At 33.6% G+C, this 26,483-nt stretch overlaps 3 protein-coding genes across 12 annotated transcripts; 1 reads left to right on the forward strand and 2 right to left on the reverse strand.

Moving 5' to 3' along the window:
• Nucleotides 1-2,389: 2,389 nt before the first annotated feature.
• LOC124178787 (START domain-containing protein 10-like) lies at nt 2,390-9,941 on the reverse strand. Of its 4 annotated transcripts, none has more exons than XM_046562431.1 (7): nt 9,831-9,941; nt 6,494-6,672; nt 6,194-6,341; nt 5,855-6,007; nt 5,468-5,592; nt 5,237-5,359; nt 2,390-4,957 (listed from the first exon to the last, which is right to left on the reverse strand). In XM_046562431.1, exons 2-7 carry the CDS (start codon nt 6,647-6,649, stop codon nt 4,853-4,855), a joined length of 810 nt encoding a protein of 269 aa, XP_046418387.1. In that variant the 5' UTR covers nt 6,650-6,672; nt 9,831-9,941; the 3' UTR covers nt 2,390-4,852. The 4 variants fall into 4 exon arrangements, with proteins under 4 accessions (XP_046418387.1, XP_046418386.1, XP_046418384.1 ...); XM_046562430.1 differs by lacking the exon at nt 9,831-9,941 and adding an exon at nt 9,167-9,305; XM_046562428.1 differs by lacking the exon at nt 9,831-9,941 and adding an exon at nt 9,163-9,301.
• LOC124178785 (phosphoglucomutase-2) lies at nt 9,422-17,862 on the forward strand. Of its 2 annotated transcripts, none has more exons than XM_046562425.1 (10): nt 9,422-9,560; nt 10,877-10,994; nt 11,074-11,330; nt 11,504-11,966; nt 12,089-12,276; nt 12,939-13,116; nt 13,192-13,415; nt 13,779-13,884; nt 16,305-16,531; nt 17,147-17,862. In XM_046562425.1, the coding sequence occupies exons 2-10, from the start codon at nt 10,917-10,919 to the stop codon at nt 17,247-17,249; spliced, it is 1,824 nt and encodes a 607-aa protein (XP_046418381.1). In that variant the 5' UTR covers nt 9,422-9,560; nt 10,877-10,916; the 3' UTR covers nt 17,250-17,862. The 2 variants fall into 2 exon arrangements, with proteins under 2 accessions (XP_046418381.1, XP_046418380.1); XM_046562424.1 differs by lacking the exon at nt 9,422-9,560 and adding an exon at nt 9,907-10,026.
• On the reverse strand, nt 11,155-26,414 carry LOC124178782. 6 transcript variants are annotated; one of them, XR_006869888.1, is made up of 12 exons: nt 26,085-26,413; nt 25,400-25,747; nt 24,567-25,119; nt 24,080-24,302; nt 23,453-23,649; nt 23,213-23,350; nt 19,467-23,018; nt 19,112-19,368; nt 18,766-19,009; nt 18,532-18,658; nt 12,073-12,260; nt 11,155-11,865 (listed from the first exon to the last, which is right to left on the reverse strand). XR_006869888.1 is itself a non-coding variant. In XM_046562416.1 (11 exons), the coding sequence occupies exons 2-11, from the start codon at nt 25,522-25,524 to the stop codon at nt 18,584-18,586; spliced, it is 5,289 nt and encodes a 1,762-aa protein (XP_046418372.1). In that variant the 5' UTR covers nt 25,525-25,747; nt 26,085-26,414; the 3' UTR covers nt 17,408-18,583. The 6 variants fall into 6 exon arrangements, 4 of the variants coding, with proteins under 4 accessions (XP_046418372.1, XP_046418369.1, XP_046418371.1 ...); XR_006869889.1 differs by lacking the exon at nt 12,073-12,260; XM_046562416.1 differs by lacking the exons at nt 11,155-11,865; nt 12,073-12,260 and having other exon boundaries at nt 17,408-18,658; nt 19,112-19,231; nt 19,307-19,368; nt 26,085-26,414.
• Between the last annotated feature and the right edge of the window lie 69 nt (nt 26,415-26,483).

Here is a 26,483-nt window from a genome sequence, read left to right on the forward strand (position 1 = left end):
TCGTTTTGTATTTCATCTCAGGAAAGTGTAAAAAAAAATCTCTTCAAAAACAAAGACTCAATTATAATGTCGTTCCGTTTTCCCGTGTTATATAGATATTTTATACATTCCTATGCTTATAAATTATAAAAAATCGGCTATCGATGACACGTTTGTAACACGAGTACACATTTTTTGTACAACTTCATTCAATAACTTCGGATTCGTGCTATGTACCTAATTATTCCGTCTCCTCGTTTTGCATTGTGTGCTTTAGGAATTCAGTCGCCGCTAACGCGAATAACCGTGCTGCACAATCAGGCCAAGGTACTGGATTTCCAAAAGTTTCCAACTCGTCACTTAGCCGTCACATTTTTCCCCACCTCCATTTCAATGGTTGACAATTTGAGGAATGCAATAGTTGAAGTGAATAATACTGCATAATAGATTTAATATACAGGCAATGTACTTGATATCACCAGTTTCTTCACTGGGTAATGAGAGGTAACATTAAATTTCTTTAAACGTAACAATTCGCTGTATGACGTAACGTTGTGAAACAAAAATATGAAAAAATTACGTGGCTCTTTGAAGCAAGGTAATCAGTTTTAACGACTATGAAAATTGGAAGATCAGACTATGCAGTAACGATGGCTTTGTCATTATATAACACGATACCTCACGCACACCTCAATTACTAATGAAGTGATATGTTTCTTTTTTTTTTTTTCAAAATTACATCAATTTACAGCGAACGAATATTCTTTCACGAGGTATTTTATATAACAGATGACATTCGGCGACTCACAATTCTATTGATGGTTAATTTTCGAAGGTCAGGAAATGCACCGCCTCTACCCTCTTCGAAATCGTTGCCTTTTTGGTATTGTTTGACAAGAAGTAATATTCAGACGGAATCGTTTAATAGAAGCTGATTATCGTTTCATGAACAATGAAAATGATTGAAGAAATCTACTTCACGATAAGACTCTCGTTCAATTTTACAGACTCGAAGCGGGGAGATGATGCTTGGAAAAACTAATGAACTCGAACTACGGAATGGGAAAATTTAGCAAACTTTAGAATCACGCGTAAACTTAGCCTCTGCGAATATGTCTAACCGTGACAGATTTTGCCGACAACATAATACAATCGCAATCCCAGCTGGAACTAGAGGAATCGGAGACTATATGCCACCGGAACTTACGTTCTTACACGCGCATCAAAATCCACATTACGATCGTTCTTAGCAGATGACACGTTGGTAATGAAAAATGTGAATTGGACATTCACAGCGAAGTATTCGAGTTTAAGGTAAATAATATTCTAGTGGCATCGATGAGTATCTATCAACTATTTCTAATTCCTTTTCGTTAAAAATAATTTTACCATTATCCATAAAGACATTGATCAGTTTACTTTTCATAGGTACTTGACTACCGTATCTTTTCATCATTTTACACATGTATAGGAATAGCTGTTTACTTTACTCGACAAGCTGCTTCACGGTTTCACAACGTAAGGTCTCATTATTCTCATCCTTCTTCATTCTTTTCGATTCTCGTCGCCCAGTGCATTCAAGCTAATTGACCAATTTGAGTTTTCAAACATTTCGCATTGAAACAAGATGCAACGAATTGTTAGTATGTGTTGAAGTTAATAGTTTTGAAAGCGGAATCTTGAAGGCCTGGCTTAATCCATAATTCATTAGTTTTCGTTTATATATATTTTCGGGTGTATGCCTATTCTGTTTGCATACAACAATCATATTTAAACTGCATTTTTATGTAACGCATGTATGGTTTACGCGACCGTTTTTACCAACGTTCCGTTCGTAAATTTAACGTTTTTAGGACAGTACAGAAAAGATTCCGAACAGTACAATAAAGAACTTGTGAACCACATTTTGTTACATAAAGTATCATATGCACCACAAGGGCAGTCTTTTTCGCCTCGCGTATTTGCAATATTCAGTCTTTAGAATTCAAAGATTTTTGAAAATTTTGTGACTAACATTGTACGTTTATTGAAAAATGTACGTCCAAAATAATTTTATTTTTATACAAAAACAAAAATTGTTGCACATCACTTCTAAACTTGTTGAAACCTCCTTGTATTTGTATTTGGTAAATTTTTTTTGAAAATTGGACAATACAACCATTGGGTACTGACCGTCCGATGTCCTTAAAAGTAATTAAAATTACATGACTGTATCTACAAATGTCGAATTTTTACAAACATCGAACCTTACAGGTATTTACTGAGAAAATTGCAGCATCGACAATTTTGAAAATATTTAAAAACTGAGCGAGAAAAGTTACCACTATCTTACGTCGATTCCTAGTACTTGTGGGGTAGATTCTTAATCAAATATATTAGTAATCGCATTTGATAAATGAAATCCACAAAATCGCAGTTTTAACAACTTTATTCAATCATCGTCGAATAAATTAAACATAATGTTATGTATCATATATATATATGTACAAAGTGCAGCAACAGAATATATTATACAACATACTTTTCTTTCGAACCAACGCACAATCACACGTTTAAATAACCGCTTCACAACTATATCTTTATAAATCTCCAGCACATGGCATTAAAAACGTCTTCAAAAATTGTAAAGTTCATTCAACTTACATCTATTAGCAAACTATCGTTCTCTTTGACCATTGCAGACTAGGATAAGTCGGAGAGTGCAACGCACATTACTATGGTTAGTATAGAATACTGCACCGGAAATCACATCTGCTGATATATGATTTCAAATGCCAAGAGACCAAAATGTGAGATTAGTTTTGTCTTGACCACCGAGTACTTCGCATTAATTTAACTATAATCAATTAGCTAGCAATTAATTTGTGCTAAAAAGAACGGTGGATTTTTAATTAAATTTTTGGTACTCGCTAAAACTAAAGTATTCAATTTGCGAAGAAAAATGCAACAATCTATTAGACTTTTAGGCATGTGAATGAAGTTTGATTTACAATTGATTCAATGACTACATCACTAATTACACCCACTATCAAATTTCTGGTAACATTTTATATACTGCTTGAGAAAAAGGAATTATTTGCAATTTGTAAGCTATTCTGAGATATTCACTCACTATTGATTTCCTTCTAAGCATGATTTAGTTTTCCGTATACGTCAGCTAAGTAATAATTACGACATAAAACGAACTGATAATTGGTAACATTTACAAATTTGTGCAATGAATAAGTTAAAGTTTTTGTATTCAAAATAGCTATGAGTGTTAGAAAATTTTTAGTCACTCATTAAATTTAAATAAAGCTAAATATTTAATCGTAAGAATAAAGTAGAGATATACGTATACTGGATCGGAAGAACAAGAAATTTTTAGCAATATTATTTAGAATGTAACATTGAGATGTGACATAGCAATAATGCACTTATTAATCTTTGGTTATATTTAAATGCAAACTGGTAATATATTTCACTGTTGGTATCGAATCAGTGTTACGAATTAACTTGTTCAAGCATTTGAGTTTGCCAAATACCTGGAGTCATGAATCACTATTTACAGATGGTAAATATTCGAATATACATAGGTGTGTGTAACGTAAGAAATAAAAAAACGATAATCTCAAACATTGATTACACTCTACTGTTTGAATTTACAGTAAAAATATTACATTGTTGAGTCATTATGTTCCTTTCCTCATGTATTCGGCACATTTTCAGTTCAATTTCAACACTTGTATATACATTTTTTTTTGTTTTATCACATAAGATGCTATACAGTATAATGACGATAGAGTTAAAATATAGTATTTCGAAACATTTCTTTTGTTTTCATTTTTTGATAAGTATACCTATGTACCTATAACATAGGAAACGGTATTTTTCACAGATCCCCAATATTTACTTCAGGAATAGTTAAAACTTAGGACAATGAGCAATATATTTCAAAGCATATTATAGAACATATATAATATATCATTGATATAATAGTATTCGTGCTGTACGAAAGAAAATACTTCAGTTCTGACTGCCATCATTTGCAATCACAGAAAATATTATTTGGAGGATGATTATTATGGAATACGGTTTTTGTTTCCGCTGTTGCTAATAGTGATTTATTGAATACACGGCTGTAGTTAAATGATATGAATCTTTGTATTTTACGGACGTAGTAGCGGGTAAAATGATATTTTCATATGTGTATAATATTTAAATGTCCACATTGTGCCGAACATATTTAGCTCTACCTATTGAATTTAGAAGTAATTACAAAATTTAGGTTATTTACGTACGATTGAGAAAAAAACCGAGTTGTAAATGTATCAATTATAATACATACCTCACTAGTACTCTTTATCATATCGCGTAATACCAATATGCTTACAATCACATGTGACCAAATTAAATGGTATTTAATCATTTACTTGATTTCTGAGATTGCAGGTTTAACTGTCAAACAGCTTGTCATAAGCATTGATTAATCATTGAGTCACAGCAAGTCAACACAATTACACTCCGGTTTCAAAATATAAAATATGTGCACGACCGAATGATCATTACTACATTATCATTATCTTCCATATTTTAATTTTTTTTTTTTGTAAACAGAGCTAAGATGTCTTAATGATCAAAACTTAAATAATCTTGAATACGGACTCAGAAGAGTTATTATCAACATTGATAACATTCTGTATGATTATATTTTTTAAGGCTTAAGAGATATTATTTCGTTAAGAGCTAAATTAATTTTACGCACGATTTTCCCCAATCCATTACTCAACCTGACGATGTCCGGTTATGGACATGAATACTTCACTTATACAACTAGACTATACGATCCTAGCATTAATCACATGTAAAAATCCTACAACGAAAAGACAAGTCGTTAATCACTGTCCAAAGTCGTAGTTTCTTTACTGGGCGCTTCCTTTAATTCTGATTCATCAACAAAATTGTTTTTGGAATTTCTCTCCTCGATTGATTTTACACACTGCAAGGAAAATGAAAATTTTTAATTCATTGAAACACATCGATATTGATTATACAAATCATTTTTCAATGAAATTTAATCTTCAAATCACCATATCCAATACACCACTGAAGATAGTTGATAATTGTATACGGTGCATATGCTTCAAAACAAATCAACAAAGAATGTATTTTGAAAGTTTATTATAATATACTAAGATCAGTATTTTCAGTATCGTTTCATTCAACATTTAGACAAACGGACTTTGAAACACAGGGATATAAGAAGCATATTACGTACGTCTTCAATTCGTATTCGAGGTGCACTGATTTGCTCTGGGAAATGCCAAGGCTTGTGATCAACCTTGTGGAGACTTTTCCAACTCGGATAACCGATGGCAGCTTTGTGTAATTTTTTCACCATCTATGGATTTTACCCAATTTGAGTAAAGCCACAAACTAATGTTGCTCAAATTTACGGAGAAAAATAATGACCTTTCGAAAATTAAGAAATATTTGAACAAGTTCTTACCTTTGGTGCAAATATTTGTGTCACTTTATTTACCAGCCATACTGGTAATTTTCCATGTGGATCTGTATGTGATACATATCCCAACTCACAACCATCTCCATTAAGAGATTGCCTCACTATGTATCCTGAAGAATTATTTACATCATCGCGTTAGATATTGTTGAAAATGTGTAAAATGTGTATAAAACAAGGCATCCAATGGCTAAGTGATACAAAATTCACTGAGAATTTCAGGATGAACAAGAATTTTTTCAATCAAACACGCAGGATCCAATATTTTTTGACCATTGAAATTTAAAAATGAACGCGTGATATGAACATGCTGATACTGAGATACAATAGATAAAGAAAGAGTCAAGCGTAATTAGAAGTATATCAGCCATGTACCTGTGAGATAAGACGTAGCTCTCACGTAATTTTTCCTTGGTGGATGGTCTTTGTGAAAGACAGAATGATTGATGATAAGCTGTTCGTGCCCAATATCCAACCATGAACGATGCAAAACAAAGTCTCTATTCTTCAAAGGGGACGGACATGCCACTGAAAAGTGAAGTATTTTTAGCAACGATAAATTATAAAACTATATTCTATTCTCGATGGATGACATTTGTTTTCTTCGGTAATACCTGAACATTGAATGTTATTACAAGTATTGTGTAGATAATAATAAACATAAGTTGCTGAATAACATTTCCAAACTCCACAAATATTCTCGAGGCTACTTACTTGAATAGTACCCGATGTCATTGTTAGGATTGAAAAAGCCAATGTCCTTGGACTCAATCATGTGTGTATCCCAAACTTTTCTATATTCAGGATCATGGAGGACGTCGTATAAAGTTTCTGGTAAAACATCAGGAAATCTTGTCTTAATCTATGAACGCACCAAAAAATACATTTCTCAAATGGCAATTTCCATACTCGAATTTGCAGTATATTTTTTTTAATTGTAACTACAAACATGTTCAGTCCGTGTTTTTTGAACCCCATCAACAACAACATGGATTAGGATGAATCAAGACTCACTTTAACCATCCTGAAGCTCGTCCCAGTCACAGTTTTAGTCCAGACCGAAAGATCAGGTTTGTTGTAATCCAGCCTCCACTCATTGTTATCATCGTACAGCTGCTTTAGCTTCTCAAAGTCTTTGTCCTCCGCTATCCTGACAACTCCCACGTCCATTATAATTGGTTTCTGGGCATAAACTAGAGAAAATCACGCCAAATTATTAACTAGTGAGATGCCATATATTTTTGTGAGTTATGCTTTTCAAAATTTTAATAACTCACTAGCTAGCTATCTAGGCTAGAGCCAAAAGCCGTCTGGCCAACACTCTTTTGCTTTTAGTCAATAGCAAATGGCATACTGATTAGATTATTCTCCTACAACGATCAAGTTATGTGGTACGTGTTTTAGTAGAACGTTATCGACACCGTCATCATCAATTATTCGCTAAGTTCTACCACCTGCTGTAGCTTTGGAATATTTATTACGTGTAATTGGAGTCAACTTACATCGACACGAAGAGCAATAAATTTAATTAAATATGTTCCTATACAAATGTACATTAAATGCTATAAATTAAACTAAAAATTAGTAGATTTTTAATACATTACCATCGTAAATTATAAACAAAATGATAGAAAAAACAAACTAGCAAACTAAATGAACGAAGTGAAATAATATATTTGCGGATACATTGATCATTATACGGAGATATTTCGACCAAATAATAAGTTTGCTTAGAAAGACAACGAAAAAATGTTATACAGATTCAATTTAGTTGGGTGACGGTCAGGGATGAAATGATACAATTTTAGCAATCAGTTATGTTTTTTCAAAACGACATTTCGGCAGGCCCCACCTACCATCATCAGGTTTCTTTAATGTAAAATAAGTTACAATTTTTACATGAGAATTTCTAGTGCTTACAAATTTACTAACGTACATTGTTTAACTTTATTATTGAAACTAACGTGAAAATTGAATTGTTCTAAACTTACATATATCGACATTCCTAAACATTTGCCATGTTTGTTACATGATCTGCAAGAGGGAAATGACTACCCACCTGCCTATACCACAGGACTGTTATCTCAATGTTTATTTCAGCAACTATCTTTGAAAGTCATACAATTGTTTACATAACAGTCAGTACAGTTTCTATTGAGAATTTATATGATGGCTAAATAGAGGTGACTGAGATTTTGAATGTCAGTTTTTTTGTTTAGTGTGTTGTTTTTATAAATATAAATCATGTCTTTGATAAGCCTCTGATGCCAGTTTGTTTCCTTGTCAATAATCTTTATGTTTTCGAAGTCAAACCTGTGCCCTTCAACCAATGAGTGTTGGGCCAAAGCCGATCTATCCGGATCACGTGTTTTTATATCATACTTATGATTTGCAATACGTTTATTTAGATGTTGTGATGATTAGCCAATATAACATTTATCGCAATCTTTACATTCAATTTTATAAACAATATTGGTTTGTTCCAGTGTAGCGGTTTTTGATTTTAGAGATGTAAATATATTATTCAATGTATTGGTAATTTTGTATGAGACTTTGATATTTTCTTTCAATAGTGTCTTTCTGATATTCTGTGACAGGCTGTTAATAAAAGGGATTGATCTAAGACATTTTTGTTTGCTGGTATCGATGTTATCAACATTGTTTTCTATGCAGCTATTATAATGTTTGTATTTTCGTTGTTCTCGTAAATGCCTAATCAGTTTCGATGGATTACCATTTTTCCTCAGATTTTCACATACTAATTTCAAGTTTTTCTATCTGAATTGAGCATCAGCATGTGTTATGCTTCTATCAAATAGGCCTATTGCTACACTTTTTTTATATTGAAGCAAATGGTGCAATTGATAGTTTATGTATCTGGCAGACCATGTTTCTTTATGATACCAATCCGTTAGCACTATTCCTTCGTAATTAATGATACAGGTATCAAAAAAGCTGATTCTATTGTTTGCTTCTATTTCATACGTGAACTTTTGTTGGATATCATCTTTGTGCACATGTGTAATTATATCATACACGTATCATTTATAAAAAATTAGTTCCAAATGAAGCGCACTGATGACTGTTTGTTATAATTTTTCGATTACTGAATGAGCTAGACATGGACTAATTGATGACCCCATAGCTACTCCATAGGTTTGTTTGTAAAAACTGTTATTATGTATAAAATACGTTGAGTTCACGCATATCTCAACAGTTTTCACAAATTCCATCTTAGGAATGGCTATGTGTTTTATTATTCGAGCCCAGTTTTTCTTTATGATCGCTATAACTAAATTAGTAGGTATGTTCGTATATAGAGAAGACACATCTAACGATAGGCGGGGCCTGCCGAAACGACGTTTTGAAAAAATATAACTAATTGCTAAAATTGCATCATTTCATCGCTGACCGTCACCCAACTAAATTGAATCTGTAGCACATCTACATGCTCATGTACATCAATCTCATCTATGAAAAAATGTTAGTGGTAAGATAATAAAAACTTTAACTACTCTGTCAAATTATGCACACACATAGATATGTCGAGAATCAAAAGACAATCGTCAGAGTCAACAGAGAGAAAAAATCCGCAAAGTATTAACGGTTTGGGGGTGTAGAGAAGTTATTTGTACAGGAAAAAGAAACAAAAAAAAAAAAAAAATGGAAAGTAATTTACTTACCTACCCTTATGCTGATACTCTTGTTCAGTGTCACGGCGACAAGTTCGTTTTATTCACTCCGCATGTGAGGATATATTCGTGAATTTGCGATTAGATAAACGATAACTACATATCGAAGCTAATATACTTTATGACATAGGTATGTGAGCAGGCGGGGAGAAGGCGGGGAAATAGCGATTATGAACACATAACATCTGCGTCAAGATGCGAATAAAACAAATGCGAATTTATGTGACGTTACTGCAACAAACCGAAGGGCAAATTAAATTGACGCATGAGCGACCAAAAAGTGGATAGAACTGGTACGGTCGAGGGCAAAAGAAAAGAAAAGAAATTCGCAAAAACTCCGCAGAAGGACGAGGAGAGAAACCTGCGCGACCTTACAATACGCACATCCCGTGAGTAAACTGTTCTGGCGTTTTATTGATTCGTAAAACATAATTCAAACTTTCAGTCGAGTATATATATTAACGGTATTTTCGCACGAATTCATTTACTCTATCGATTTGCCACTTGCCAGTCAAGGAATCGCCCGATTCTTCCGTAAGTGACCTAGCGTCAAATCGTATTTGCACGAGGTTATGTTGTCACTGTATTTTAAACACGCATTCTTGGCCCGACCGGGGGGCGATGTGCCTAAGAAACTGTTTTAAAAACATTGATATTACCTTATCTACGATATTGCATAACAGGGTCATGGCCACTGATATACATTCAACAAACTTTTCGCGTTTCTGCGACTAGACGACATATCCCAACTGACTGCCAGCCGTCCGCAAACTGCCGCAAACTTTCTGCTCGAGGGCTTGGGACTCCTCTCTGTCACCGAGAAACCGTGGGAATTTTTTTTAACTATTAACTGCTGTGAGTTTGTTACCCTCTTCTGTCTCGTGAAACTTCCCGAAATATAAGTATCGCCGATCATTTACGTCATTTCTGTGCTTACTTTACAACAGTGCGCAACTCGAAATCGTTAATTTCTCTAAAAAATGATAGGATTTAAGTTAACACTTACATCTAATTCGCAATTACGGATCATTCTATGACATAGTTTACACACAATATGATGACATCGATTTTTCTTATCTCTGACTGGAATGATTAAGATTAGATTATCGATGAAGACATTATCAAAAAATCCGTGTTATGCCGTGTATTTTTAAATCGTAAAGGGCATAACTCGAGTTTTGTCAAATTACTACAATTTACACTTCAACAAACTTATTTTTACGATTTATATTTTATATGTAACAAAACATGGATAGCAAAATTATTTTCACCTAAACAGTTTTTCATATATTGACGTAAAAACATTTTTAAAAATATTTTTGTGAATATCTAAGTATCTTGTGCATAATATTAATCAATCTATGATCACTGCACCATATTTTGATATTAATCATGGTACAAAAGGATAATTCGAATTATACCTTAGTAACCATTGTTTAGCAAATTTGGTAATCTCATTCACAACATCACGAATTGCAATGGCCAAAATTAATTACCTTGACTAGAAACACATATTTGTACGTAATATATATATATATTGTCATTTTTTAGTGTATAATAATAGTAAAATAATCTTAGAGATATTCTAAATCATTCTATTTCTAAGATTATTTTACTATTATTATACACTAAAAAATGACAATGCAAGTGTAACAGAGATTATTAAATGCTGTGCATTAATCTGTTCTTTCCTCTATAATTCCAGTCCCATTTTTGCATCATAAAATTTTATTTACAATCCGATTATGGCTCCAAAGGATTCTGTAAATACTGGAAACACGATCCTAGATGAAAAGATAAAGGAATGGCTGTCTTGGAATAATGTATGAACCAATTCTGTAATAAAAAAAAAAAATTTTCGCCTAAAGATTAATATTTTTTAATCTAAATTTTATTTCCAAGGATTCAGCAGCAGAAAATGAGATTCAGAATTACATCAATGAAGGAGATGTATCGACTCTGTCTAAACTTTTTCTTACGCGATTGGAATTTGGTACTGCTGGACTGCGTGGTCGTATGGGTCCAGGATACAGTCAACTAAACGATTTAGTAATTGTACAAACTGGACAAGGATTTGTCAAATATTTACTATCCACGATTTCTGATGCTAAGACAAAAGGAGTGGTGCTCGGATATGACGGTAGACATCATAGTAAAAGGTGTTACTCTATCATTCATTTCTTATTCAAGTGAAATTCATAAAGTTGTAGGCCCAATTGCTATGATTCAGAAAAAATGTGCACACGATAGTAGTTGGGATAGAAGTCCTAGAAATTTTTTTAATTCATCATGTGTGAACAAATCTCGCTAATTTAAAAGAAATTGTTTACAGATTTGCAGAGCTGACTGCCGCTATTCTTGTGAACAATGGTGTAAGAGTTTACATGTATTCAAAGGTTTGCCCAACACCTTTCGTCCCCTATGGAGTATTGAAGTATAAATGTGCAGCAGGTATAATGGTCACAGCGTCGCACAACCCAAAGGAAGATAATGGCTATAAAGTTTACTGGGATAACGGTGCTCAAATTATTTCACCCCATGATAAAGGAATTCAGAAATCCATCTTGGCTAATTTAGAACCATTGGAATCGTCGTTTAACACTTCAGGAATTAATAGCCATCAGCTATTCAGTGATCCACTTGAGGATGTTATGCAAACTTATTTTAAAACCCTTAAAGATATGGTTTTGTATCCTGAAACAAACAAAAATACAGTTCTAAAGTTTACATATACAGCTATGCATGGCGTGGGATATGATTACATGGTCAAAGCATTTGATGCAGCTAACTTCAAGGTAATTATTAGCTCAAAGTATCAATGTGACGGGAAAATAGTCTGGAACTCTATTCTAATTTAAAATAATTGAAAACATGTTTCTGTCTCACGCTCCATATTACTACATCTCATATTTTTCAGCCATTCATTGTGGTCGAGGAGCAAAAGGATCCCGACCCAGACTTTCCAACTGTTAAATTTCCAAATCCAGAAGAGGGTAAAAGTGCGTTAGATCTGAGTATGAGGACTGCTAATCAAAATGCTTCTGGAATAATTTTAGCCAATGATCCAGATGCAGACAGACTTGCTTGTGCTGAAAAAAATCAGAAGTACGTTATTGGAGGGGGTATATAATCTGTTAAGAAAAATGTTTTCAAACGACTCATGCATTTCAAGAAGGATACGATAATTAACTCACACCCTCGAAAATTTTTACACAAATGTCATATAACGACATGCATTAGAACTAATCCACCAACATTTAGGATTTAGTCCATTTTCATTGTCAAGAAGCATGTAATGGACTCTGAATACTGTTCTTATGAACAATTTTCATGATAGTGTATGAAACAAGGTGTACAAAATACCATTTTTTTTATTGTTCACTCGTTTCCAAATACCATCACTCTAGAATTATGTTATAAAATTCGTTAATTTTCTGACGAACCATGCAGTTTACATGTAGGAATAGCCTTTGATTTTGATTGTGTTTGATTATCACAATTGATGTTGTCCAAAATTGAATTTTCAACAACACATATTAACATCAATGCATTAGTAAATGATTAATTGCTCCATCAATAATAATGTGTCGAAACGTATCATTTGGCGTCAGCGCCAATTTTTTACCATCGAAATGACCGAAAACATTGACAACTTATTTTAGTTCATACACACAGAGCATAGCCATTAACTTTCTTTTATTAACGATTTTCTATGAGCACAGAAAAATATTTTTTTTCACTGATGTACTTATTTTACAAATTTTCAGAGGCGAATGGCGAGTTTTCACTGGCAATGAATTAGGAGCCTTATTAGGCTGGTGGATGCTACATCACCACCAAGTGCGATACCCGGATGCGAATTTAAGTGACGTGTTCATGTTAGCATCTACAGTTTCGAGTAAAATACTGCGATCTATGGCCAACAAAGAAGGTTTCACATTCGAAGTAAGCACACCTACCTAATTTGATAATGAATCATAACAACGGCTCGGACTAACAATTCTACTAATTTGTTCTTAGGAAACATTAACAGGCTTCAAGTGGATGGGTAACCGAGTAACAGAGCTGTTACGTCAAAAGAAAACCGTATTATTTGCTTTTGAAGAAGCTATTGGATTCATGTGCAGCTCCACTGTAATAGATAAAGATGGTATCAGTGCGGGTGTCCGCGTCGCTGAAATGGCATCATATTTAGAAACTATGGGGATATCGCTTGCTGGAAAGCTAGACGAGATTTATGCAGAGTGAGTATTTTTTGTCTACTTTATGGTGTGTAATATCGTCAAGACCAATTGCTACTGCAAAGTTGTTGAAGAAATTTAAGGTTCATGTTAAAAATAAAGTACATTAACTTTTTGAATGCAGCTCTTTAAAACAGCGATAACTGGGCATTCATTTCCGTCACTTACTTTATAATAGCATGAATCGACTCGAACATTCTTGCACGTGCAAATATTCCCACCTGTGCACAAACGTGCAATTAATAATGTTTTTGTATATGCTCGCAAGTTATACACACACTTGTATCACACAACCTGACTAGAAAATTTGTGCAACGCAAACTCTATAGTCAGAATCTTACTCAAGGTATGTAATTCTAAATGCAGGTATGGTCATCATATTAGTGATAATTCCTACTACATCTGTCATGAGCAACTGGTGATCAAAAGTATTTTTGAAAGACTAAGAAATTTCAACGGAAAACCAAATACGGTGAGTACCTTTACCTTGTTACTTCTTTCATTAAGACTAATCAGCGTAATGTGAAACTTGACCAGTTTGCACATAATTCAATTAAATTACCACAAGAAACACATGGTCTACTTTCCCTCGTAAAATTTCGTGTAATTGATGACTTCTATTACGTGCATCCACTCGAAGTCCTGCTAAACAAAGTGTGCATGTTACATGCTACTCTAACATGTTTCCTACCCTGGCCTCACTAATTTCTCTAACGCTATTGAAGTTATCATTTTTTTAGCGCTGCGAAGACTACTTTCATTTAAATTAATCTTGAGGAACGACCTTTACCCAAGTAGGGAATGAATCATGAAATTTATTTACTTTCCTAATAAGCTATTGTTTTTTTTCTCTCCTGTATTTGAATATTCTGTTTATACAAGTTGTATAACATCGTGGGAGAAAATCTAAATTCTACGTATCGGTTAACTTTGATTTCATTATATTCCAACATGAAACACATAGGTTGTGCTTGAGAATAATTCATAGATTAGTAAAAAAAATTTAAATACATAAGTAATATATATTAGTTAATTTAACTTCTGCAATATTTCTAATCCCGAGTTGTAGAATCTTGTAAAATTTTAGCTTTGTCATGTGTTTATGTGAACCTCCACGTCAACTTAACGGTTTACATAATAAACACATAATTTATTCTCAAGGTAAACGAGTTTCCAATTCATTACAATAACGCAAGAACTTCAAAGAACGTGATGGAAGGTAGTTCATATATTTGAAATGATAGGAATAGTACTCAATGTGTACATATAGAGAAAAAGATACCTTATCATTACTGACACATAGTTAAATACGTATGGAGGTATCTTTCAGAATGTAAATACTTATCTTCATTACAAAAGTAAGATTATCCAATCGGCACCCATGCGGTGCCAAGTTAGCCAATAAAAATATTTCTACCATTTTAATTGATGACAACGCTTGTATGGAAAATATTTTATCCAATTGGAATGGAAGTAATAGTCAGTTTCAACTGCAAGGCTGTCGTGACTGGATTGAGAACAAACAAAAATATCTCTTCAAATATTAGATATTACTTGATCTCAACTTTTTAGCCTCGTTTATTGCTTGAAAATACAATTGACAATGTTGTTCAAAAGTCATTTATTAACTATAAAAATAATATTTTGAAATTGATGTATTGAAGTTGCATGTTTATGTATGTGAGTTTTTACTAATAATGTACATGACTTACTTCACTTTATTTACAGTTCAAATTGCATTTTCTGAAACACTTCGTGTCGCTTGCTGCAATATTAATATCAGACGGGAAGTTTGCGATTTCTTTTTTAGTGTTTAAATACTGATTTTTATGATTGGTCTCCATTGATTTTCTTCACTTTGTTACATTTTTGGTACTGTTTTTTCCATTTCGATTCACTTTTTCCAGTGTTTTATTATCGTGTGCTGTTAACTCTTGAGTACTAACATTAGTGTGATGACCTTATCTATATATACATATAGGAGTTGGTCAGCAAAGTAGAGATAAAATTAAAACGAGCAGAAAACGTGAACATCTTTCACAGTTGAACTATCAACGTTCCTGAAAGTCATAAAATAATAATCAAAATGTCAAACAACACAGTGTGGTTGAATAAATTGACGGACATGTTCCTCACGTCGCTGACGCTCATTCCATTCCTTCTTTTGGGAATATTAGCCATTCCTGTAGTGCAGTCCTTATATTTTCTTACACCTTTCTTCGAGGAGACATCAGAAGTGGGTGTATCGTAAGTGAGGACATTGTTGATTTCTTCACCGGTAACTTTTCATTTACATATTTGTTCAACATAAATATTTGTTCTTTCCTTTTATATTTTATTACAAAAAGTTTGAGCCATAAGTTTATGATGTGTGTAAATGACTCAGAATTATTACATTCCGTAATATGTACTAAGACTACTGCAATAAAGAAATGCAAGGTTCAAAATGTTAATAATTTTCAATGAAGACGAGTTCGACAGGAAGTTTGCACAGAATTACTAAGCATCCATTTTTCCGGAAAAATTGGTTTATGCTGTGATTTTCTCCAAGTTCCCTGATGGATGCTAAATAAACTTGTGGAAAAAAGTAAAAGATGTAGCAGTAAATTTACCATTACATATAATTGTTTTGCTTTACCAATTGCATGTAAATGTATTTGGCAGCATTCTACTCATAATTTTTTAACCCTTTTCTGATTCTGATTCTTATTTTAGAAAAACTAAAATTTCTGGAATGCAATACAGTCCTCCCATTTTTCTTTAAAATACAGTAGACAGTATCTCATACCAAAAGTGATGAGCAAATAGTCTCACGAATTTTTCCTATGTACTTTATAAAGTTTTATTAGAAAACAATTTTAATGCTATGAATCCACCGTTTATGCTTTACAGTATCCAAGCAGCATCCTTGGAGGCAAATATCCCATAATTGGCATTCGCGATCTTACGACAGGATATGATAATACACAGCCCGACAACAAAGCAATTCTGCCAGTTTCAAAGTCCAGCCAAATGGTCACATTCACATTTGAGAATGGGCTTGTACTTACGTTGCGTACCAGTGGTACTGAACCCAAAATCAAATATTACACAGAGTTGTGCGCCTCGCCAAATAAGCAGTGAGTACTTCAACTTGCATAACTAACAAAATTTTGTATAAATTCACTGTCCTGATGAAAAGAATCATTGTCTTGTGATCATATTATTATTAAACAAGTATTATTTCGAATGTCTAAAAAAAACGTACATGCATTATCAAATTTTTTTTATAAATTTCACGCAATAACGTAAGGCAATTTACATGATACAAAATTGTTGTTAGCCCTTAAAAAATTTCGCACGAATTTCGTCTACACTTCGTAAATGTCTTATCATCAATGATCAATAACGATGGCAAATTGTTATGATTGTTAAACAGCTCAGCTATCATGTGATGATCAATATTTTAGACATTCTCATTAGAATTATCTTATCTCTGATCGAACAGGCCATATTTTATCCATGCTTTGATTAAATTTTTCATCAGGCTTGAGATGCCCAAGCAAAGCAGCTTGCCGCCATCTAACTTTATATGAAAAATATCGTACCAATCACAAATGAGTACGATCAGAGTAGAACACAAGCAGGAAATTCAAAAACGAATGTCTAACTTGTAATCTGTGTGATATTTTATAACGTATATACAATGCAATATTGATAATGGCATGACTAACTGTGCCAATTCCTTTTTCTAGGGACCTTACAGAGCTGAAGGATGTACTTAACGAAATGGTGGCTGCTATTGTGCTTGAGTTTTTACAACCAGAATTGAATGCGCTTATTGCGAGAAGTTCGTGACTTGATTACTATCTATTTAATTATGATATGGTATGAAGAATGAAGTTAATTTAAATGATTTCATGAACATTGTCAAAGGAATAGTTTAGTTCTAGTCACAAACCTATTTAACACAACCAGTGGATATTTGAAATAACCCATTAGATTTTTTCATAACATTCATATTTTCTCAAAATATTGCTAGTTACAGACAATAATTGAATTGAAATAACTTCTAGTTCTATTGTTTTTGGAAATTTTTGTTGAAGACAATCGAATTTCTAGTTCATCACGAAAAATAAAAAAGTATTCACTTATCAGTCATATTGAAATGAATAAATTAAAAGAACATATACGTTAATATTTCATTAAATGTTCGTTTTTTATATTCCAGTGATAGAAAGGCAAGATTTTTTATTATACCTCCATATTCTGTGTTAATAAAAGAAAATATATTGTTTCTTATTTTTCCGTATTTGTATCACAATATAATAACTAGTGATTTATTACAATTAATTGTAGTTGACTGGAACGATTTGTCCAAAAGGGTCTTGTGATTTTCATAATGATTAACGTTTGTTGGATTTAGGTTAAACCGAATGTTCTACTTTCTACAATAAACAAATTAATCTTAGCAGTGAATTATTAATTTATGATGCAACGATAATCATATTCTTATCCCTATGTCTTGCTAATTGATACCTGTGTATTGTACCTATCACAGCCGGTATAACCGATACATAAAACGGAAATTCTCAAACATTGCAGTAATGACAATTAAGACTTTATTTCGTAGATAATATATTCTTCATTCGATAAATGTATCTCATTAAATTCAGCAACTGGGTCAGTTGCCATGCAGTGATAATTATGATCAGACTCCAGGGCAAGATAATAACGATATCAAGAAATATAACTTGTCAGACATAATAGACATTTAATGTGCTGTCGTTCTAGATATCAACATGACCTAATTACCTATATTGTTGCATTATATTATTCTTCAGTCCCAATAAATGAGATTTGACATAAATGTTTTACAGCGAGAAATAATTTTTCTGATATACTTTCAGGATATTATAATCAAAAACAAAAATTTGACGCTTAATTTGAGTCGAATGCTGACAAGAGTAGCCAGATATAAGGAAACGATCAAGCTCTTTTTCCGATTTACCATGTCGTCAGTACAGAAAAATAAATTCAAGTATATAACATGTCATTTCCGTGCATCATAACTATGCATATACATGTAGGAATATGTATCTAATAACAATCGGTTAACTTGTATTTAAAATATTCTTACTTTCAACGACCTTTTGGTAATTTCTTGAGTTCTTTTTGACTCATTAGATACATCAGTTTTTTTTTGGGCTGATTTTCCGTTTAGTTCTACTCTTCTTTGAATTGGCCAATGTGCGGAATGTGATGCACTGTGAGAAAAATTAAAGAACATTTAAAATAATTTCTTTTTGTTGTTCTGAAAATTTACGGAGTAAATTTCATTTTTGGTGCAAAACCATATAAAATTCGGGCTCACCTGCTCATCTAACAAATCCATCAAAGCATTGAGATTGCATTTTAACCCTTGAGCTTTTAATGTTGCATGCAGATCCTCTAATATTAATGGTTCATAGGCCAAAATTTTGTTGTGTAGTACTTTATCCACCTGTATTAATTTCCGGAAAAAACTCTCCAAACTGTCCGAGTTATCAGACTGGCTGAGAGTGTAAGAATCATTATAGTCTGCTCCTTCGTAGTCGTCGGAGGCTTCCCCTACAGTTCTTCAAATCAACGAAAATTTTTTAGTAGGCATAACATGCAAAGAATCCATGCATTTTTACACTTATTATCATTAGTTGATTTCTATTGATATTTCTATTTACCTGGCATCAAAAACCAATGCTTCAGAGTCGGACTCAACATTAGCAGTGTTTTTGCCATTCAGATCTTCAATACTGTTACTCCTGTTCAGTCTTTTAGGAGCGGGGCATTCATTATTGCTACTGTATAAGTTAGAATATGAAGTCACATTGTCATCAGCCACAGGCACCAATGGGTGTAATTCGTTATAAATGTACCTGAGAAGTTGTTTAGCTCTGTGACGTTTTTGTGCCTTCAATCCGTATTTGTTCAACTCTTTCTGTTAAAAAGTAATAAAAACACTGTTACGAAAACATTCTTGTTGGAAAGAAAGTTAAATGAAACAACGTGTTTTGACTAAGAAATGAAACAACTTACCCTCAGTTCGGGTGTCTTCATTGCACTATAATTAGCCAGTGGTGTGACATTTTCGGTAGGTACTTCTTGTACTGGTGTCGTTTCATTTTCACCTTTGCTGATATCCTGATGTTGCACTGGTGGCGTCCTCACCTTTGCCAATTCACAGTCAAATGAATCACTCATTAAATTAGACGAATTTGATTCCTTTGTTTTGATAATATTTTCCGATATTGATCTCTTTTGCAAACTAACGAGAGAACGTTTTGGAATATTTATTGGTGATATGCTTCCACTCCTTGAGTGGCTTGTTGAATGTTTGGAAGTCCTGACTTTTGATCTTTTCATCGAAAAATTAGATGGAGTTTTACTCATTTTATGGATGTTAGAATTTTCATTGTCACTCAAATCACTGTCCAAGATATGATATTTTTTTACTGTGCTCTGATTGCTTGCATCTCCTCTCTTTTTGGTATTTACTGCGTTGATTTTCGAAGAATTCTGTTTAACAGAAAATTCTGCTTCATTGAAATCTGCGTCGCTTATTCTGTCATGTGAGAAAACATCATCGAATACAGTTCTATATGTTCGAGAAATAGGAGTCGATATAAATGAATCTGAAGGATCTGCTCTAGATGGTGTGGCTAAATTCACAGGCGATTTGGGTGAAGTATGATTACTCCTGCTGCATTTTTCAAGTAAACTGTCAACGTTATTGCTAACTATATTAACGAGATTAAGGTCCATCGAAGCGGATGATATTATTCCAGAAATTTCACAGTCAGGAGAAGATATGTCAAAGCTATTTTCGTCAAGATGTTGTAAATCCGGTATTTTTTCAATTTCGTCATCATTCTTCTCTTCCATATCCCCTGGGTCAGTCTCTTCACTGTAAATATCAGATTTTTTTGGTTTACCTAATTCGGACGATTCAACTTTTTCAGCCTGTCTAGGAAGTACAGACTCAATCCAACACTCAGCATCAGTGTCTTCATCGGATATGTTACTTTTTTTGGTTTTGCCATCATCATTTTCTAAGATTGTATCCTCCAGTTTTAAGTCAATGAAACTCTGAATTTCTTTGACCGTATTCTTGTCCATTCGTTCATCATCCGACATTTCATTATTCGATTTGATTTTTGATAAAGACATTCTGTAATATTTACCATTTTTTCTACTTTTCGTTGAGATGTTCAAAGATTTAGTGCTAGATAAATCAGATAGATCTATTTCCAAATCTGAGGGTTCAGCATCATCAAATTTCAAAACGTTCTGTTCCCCAGTATCCGAGTCAGTAGAACTCAAAATTTCTGGTGATTTTTCAACATTTTTTCTACCCATTGGCAATCTGCCTGATAATTCCCTCTGTATATTAGATGTGCTCTGATTTGGGTCTGTGTACTCATACTTTGACGAGTAACTATTACAATTCGCTGCATCATGTGTGTTCCATAGTTCATCACCAGAGCTTTGATAATCTTCAGATGATAAGCGTTCATTTGTAACTTTAGAACTCGATATGGAGATCCGCGAGTTATTATTTTTAAGGGCACACCGATATTTATCTATACTGTTGTGGCTGTGTTTTCTCTTATATTTTGTGAACATGGATAAATCCTTGTCTTCGGTATCAGTGTTATTGGTTTCTTCATCACTGTTAAGTTTACTTTCTCTGGAAGATTCCTGCGTTAGATCAAAAATGGCATTAACAGTGTCATCCAGTTTAGCGACTCGTTTTTGGGATGGTTCTATTTCATTCTCAGTATCTTCATCATTATCTTCTTCTTCATGGACTTTCGAGTCTGTTAATTCATCACAGCTGACTTCAGGTTTTGAGATGTGAGATGATCCCATATTTTTTAAGCATACGTCTGATATAATTTTATGGGTAGGTAAATTAAATATCGCAGGATTCTTAATAGCTTCTGACTCTATCTTCGCTTCAAAAATGCTCAGAGCTGTTCTTTTCTTTGATGGAACTTTATAATCTAAGTCAAGTCGTGTAGTATCTTGCAAATTTTTTTCAATTTTAGGCGAAACATCGGACCTTTTAATACGAAACGGATTTTTACGCTTTTTGCTAGGATACATGGCAACTGATTCGCATTCAGAATCCGATTCAGAAATGCCTTTAGAGTTTACCTTTTGGATTCGTTCAATTGCTATTGTAATATCGCCCTTTTTTTTTATAAACATGTTGGACTTATTTTTGTCAAAATTCATATCATCAACTTCCACATACGGATCAGCATCATTTATAGAAAGAGGGTGTCTGTAACTTTTTCGCTTACGAGTAGATACGAATTCAAAGTTCACTTCAGGTTTTCCACACTTTCTCCGGTGAGTCAGATCTGCTGTTTTATTAGCTGTTAATATATCATAATTAGAATTTTTAGTTTCCAAAGTTTTGGTGGAGGGAGATATAACTTCAATGTCTGAATCACTACCATTTGTAGTATGTTCCAAATTACATCCTTGTTGCTCCAATGCCATAATAGTATGTGAGGGATTTTCAATTACACTATCATCAAAAATGTCAGGGGATATGCTGCGATCTACTTCAAAATTTTTGTCAAGAAGTTTCAAGCTTTCAGTCCAAGGTAGAACATCACAATTGGTCTTGCTGAATGCTGAAGTAATTCTCTCGAAACTCTTTTCATTTGTGGTATTGAAGTTGACAGTTTCAATACTTTTGGAGTTCTTTTGGCTTGTCGGTATGGTTGATAAATTCTCACACGCAGTTCTGGTATTTGCTGAAGTTGATAAAAATTGTGCCCCGAAAGAGTCTTTGTTAAATGATACATGGGAAAACATTTCTCGTTTTTGTTGTATCTTCAATTCCAAATGCGCATCCTGAACATTATTACAATCAGATTTATGGTACTCAATGTCTTGCTTATTTTTCTCCAGATTATTCCACACACTGTCTGGTGGGTTGGAAGAAATACTCACTTCTTCTTTCCCAGAACAACTAGAATTACTATCAGGCATGTCAGTAAGGTCTGGCTCAGAATTCATCTTTAAATGTGGTTGTTGAGTTAACATATTAACTTTATTTGATTTCAGTTCTTTTGATTTATCCCTTAAGTAAACAAATATTTGTTTCAATTTATACTTTCTTGCAAGTGCTCTTACTTCTGACAGGGTATTAGGATCATCAAACACTGACACGTATTCCACTATAACACTGCAATAGATATATTCCAGAAATGCACTTGCTACAGAAACTTCTATTTCTGGCCAGTATATTCTGGCCATTATGTGATCATTAGGTATCGCATCATCCAAGACTTCTCTACATCTTACAAATAATACTAGTCGATGGGCAGGTAATTTTGTATCTCCTTTTACAATCACTGAGACGTCACTCATGTAGGAATTAATCAGTAAAAATCTCCAGTCGTTGGACAAATGACCAATGAACTCTCCATCTATTCTACTCTTTAATGTTGTTACAGGATTATCATCAGCCGTTAAACTTTCAGCTTCAGAAGAGATGGAACTTTCTGAAAGAGCTGTGATATTTTCATCAATTGTTCCTGGAAGGTATTTCGCACTTTGGTCGAGAGGTTCCTATGAAGCACAAAAATATTTGTATTTTGAAATTTTTTTTAATCAATACTTGACGTTATTTCAATTACTGTATGACGATGTAAGTTAACGACAGACGAAAAGGTAAACTGTCGTGTGTGAGTAATATACTAAAGAAACGAGAAAAAGTATATTGTTATTTCCTGTTTAAAGAATAACTCTAAAAAATATTTTACCTCTTTGGGCGGTTCTTCTTGTCCCGATTTTGTTTCAGACTCAACTGTGACTTTACATAATAAAAGCTCCAACTGATTACAAAAATATGAACCTTTACTACCGAGACATTGTTGAGTTTTATCCCATAATCTGTCTGTCTGTGGAAATCAAGGAAAAAAATTGATAATCAGAAAACAACTTATTAATCATAGGGCCAGAATTTATGAATATTCAAACTACGATCTAAATTCAATGCTTACCACACGTTCATAAGATTGAAGCAAGCGACTTTTGAGAATGATATTCTCTTCTGGTTTGGTAACTTCTCCCTCTTCCTCCACCATAGCTTGTGTTATCGCTTTGTCACCCATTAAAACTTCAGCGATTTGAACTGATAAAATATGATCTCTTTCCTGCTTAGTACGGGTTTGCAAAAGGGTTGGACCAGCCAGTCTTCCTAATGAAAAATAAGATTCAAATCTCATACATATATTTATAGTCTTCCATGTATAGTTAGTAAAAATGCATAGCGTCAATATTTTTGTGATTGTTCATTGTTTGTTCGATTGACTGTAGATGCGTGATGCCTTCCAATGGCTAACTCGAAGGTTACATGTGCTTACAATTGCCAACGCTAGAACTTATACTGCATTACATTGATATTACTATTCAGTTCAGACCATATTCTGTTGTTCAATTGGAGGTGTGGCTGATATTTAAATGAATCTCCATTTGTTTCATGATGTCAAGTTTCGAATCTTGAATATTCCTCATTTTATCGAGCATTGATAATTTATGAAACTAATAACAATGTTCATTCAAAACCTCCTACTAAGATCACTTCTGGGCATCCACATAAAGAATGTGTTAAAGGGATGGTAACATACTTTTTTTGGATTTGTTACTGGTAGATACTGTTGCAGGCTTGTTTGTTGTGAATCCAAAATTCTGCAGTGTTTTTCTACGCTCCTCCGTCATCTCTCCATAACTTGAAGGACAGGGTTCACCTACTAGTAAGTGTGCATCTTCGATTTCCTCCATCAATTGTGCTTCATGGAGTGACATTGAGAGAGCCAAAGCTATTTGTAGTTGCGGATCTTTGTCTGAGATCTGTAACATTATTTTGCTTCTTCATTCATATTCATAATTATATCCTAAACCATCAAATAATGATTTTACAAAGCTTTACATATTCAAATCGTACAGATACTTTCTCTGTTTCTCTACATCACTAATTTCTCTGGAGAGTTTTTAGTTCATCAAAATCCTTTACGTACCTTACAATAAATGCATGGGTAATAAATAAGCTATTAACATTACGTTAGTTTTCAAAATTGCATGATCCATTAGAAAACATAGTATAAAATTGCATACCAATTTACGCGATACGGTTTTCTTCGGCTGTATTGGAGGAGCTTCGAGGAGGCCCAATGCTTTTCTCTCATTAGCTTGTTTTGCCTGCAATTCGACGGCATCCAAAAGTGTTTTGGTTGATACCTTATTCTTCGTAGCGCAACTTTTCATATGACTATTTTTAGTTGTTGTATCTTTAAACGATTTGAAACACAATGGGCATGGAAAACCAGTTTTCACCATTGTTTGTGGTTTGAAAAAAGATGATTCTATCGATGGTTGATTTACATTTGACAGAGCATCTCGATTTTTTTTCTGCTTTTTCTTAAGAACAGGTTTGTTCTCTTTATGAGTTAATCGCTTGTTTCGTAACGAAACTTTGAAATCCGCTAAAGATTCGTTCAAGTCCGTCTCTTTTACTGGGGATCGAAAATCAGCCAAGCTATCATCTTTATCCAGCGACGTAATGTCGCTGAACATTCCACAACTAGAGGTACTTATAGAATTCTCTGAATGCAAAAATGTTTCAATAGCTTTTGAATGACCGGCAGACCGATCAGATTCTTGGGCCAATCTAAAAAGAAATAATCATATTTTATATCCTATTACCAGATTTAATTCTAATGAATTTTGTATCTGGCAAATTTCGAGCGTCTGCCGTTCAAAATCTGACTCAGAGATCCTAAAATATTACAAGGTCAAAAAAATCACATAGCGCAGAAGTTTAATAAGAATTTCTTTTTATTACAAAAGACAACATAAGGGTTCTTACATTGTACGATAAGGTATATTAAAACAGTCAGATGTTGGACGAGACTTTTATTGACTACATAATCAAATCAACAGGATCCTACCTTTCGTCATCTTGCTTTTTTATCGACAATTTTTTGTTTCTAAGTGATAAATTTCTAGGGTTTATTTTTCTTCTACAATCTAATTCCCTCAATTGAGAGGGATCATCATGCTCCCGATTTTCCATTCTTACGTTTCTTGATGTACAATATATTGCATAGCTCTAAATACTGGGCTCTGCAGATTTCTGTTTTTCGGCCTTTGCTCTATCATCCATTATGTTATAGAATGTACTGAGCATTAAATTATTTCTGTGTCTTTCTTCTTCAGTAGTTTCACTTAGTATCTCTCTCCTCAATGCGCTCTTGAGCTCAAACGATTGAAAGATGCCATGAAAAAGAGGAGTATACCTGTGGAAATGAAAAACTCACTGTTATGTGTAGTCAGATGTCAGATATTTTTGAATAGCTCAGGCTCTTGAGCAATGCATACTTGACAAGCACACTACCGATATATCTGCAATTTTGTCGAAATACCCATTTTTATCACATGCTCACCAAGTTATATCTAGAAGAGGCTTAATTTATCTATGAAGAGTAAACTTATATCACAGTGTTGATCTATAGCACAATTTTCAGACAAGTTCACTTTATTTGGTTTTCACGCACATTTTGTAATACGATATACGTCTAACGCCATGTGAATTATTGTCAACTATTGATGATATTATTTCGAATTGAAACTTACGTAAGTATAACTCCGGTTAAGAGAGTGAAAACAGACACGACACCACCAACATAATATCGGAATTTAAATAATGGTGTGCCTTTGGTTTTACGGGGTTTTCTATATCTAGCATCTATTGAAGCCATCGAATTGATTAAGTGTTATTAAATTTCGTTGTTGCCGGCACAATCATACACTTCGTGTTAATTCCTTAACGAAATCTAGTTTCCTCCGTGGTTTCCTCTTTCCCGTCTTCATGTGTGCGGCGCGGACCGTTGGCATTTGGCAACGACAATACTCTGGTCCGACCTGCGTTTACCGACCATGCACCTCGACCATTAGTACCAAATCATAAAACCTATTCGTGTTAGAGTGCGCCACTTCAATCAAGAACACACGAAAAACGCGTCGAATAGTTCC

The sequence above is a fragment of the Neodiprion fabricii genome, chromosome 3 (genome assembly GCF_021155785.1).
Source record: "Neodiprion fabricii isolate iyNeoFabr1 chromosome 3, iyNeoFabr1.1, whole genome shotgun sequence".
NCBI classification, from domain to species: domain Eukaryota; kingdom Metazoa; phylum Arthropoda; class Insecta; order Hymenoptera; family Diprionidae; genus Neodiprion; species Neodiprion fabricii.

Coding starts and splice junctions, on each gene's coding strand:
- LOC124178787 (XM_046562431.1), bottom strand. CDS start 6,649: ATGGACGTGGGAGTTGTCAGGATAGCGGAGGACAAAGACTTTGAGAAG. Junction 6,342..6,493: donor CGAGCTTCAGGATGGTTAAA/GTGAGTCTTGAT, acceptor GTGCGTTCATAG/ATTAAGACAAGATTTCCTGA. Junction 5,360..5,467: donor CACAAATATTTGCACCAAAG/GTAAGAACTTGT, acceptor TAAAATCCATAG/ATGGTGAAAAAATTACACAA.
- LOC124178782 (XM_046562413.1), bottom strand. CDS start 25,524: ATGGAAAATCGGGAGCATGATGATCCCTCTCAATTGAGGGAATTAGAT. Junction 24,303..24,566: donor AAACCGTATCGCGTAAATTG/GTATGCAATTTT, acceptor ATAATGTTACAG/ATCTCAGACAAAGATCCGCA. Junction 23,351..23,452: donor TTCAATCTTATGAACGTGTG/GTAAGCATTGAA, acceptor TGATTTCCACAG/ACAGACAGATTATGGGATAA.
- LOC124178785 (XM_046562425.1), top strand. CDS start 10,917: ATGGCTCCAAAGGATTCTGTAAATACTGGAAACACGATCCTAGATGAA. Junction 11,331..11,503: donor GGTAGACATCATAGTAAAAG/GTGTTACTCTAT, acceptor AATTGTTTACAG/ATTTGCAGAGCTGACTGCCG. Junction 11,967..12,088: donor TTGATGCAGCTAACTTCAAG/GTAATTATTAGC, acceptor CATATTTTTCAG/CCATTCATTGTGGTCGAGGA.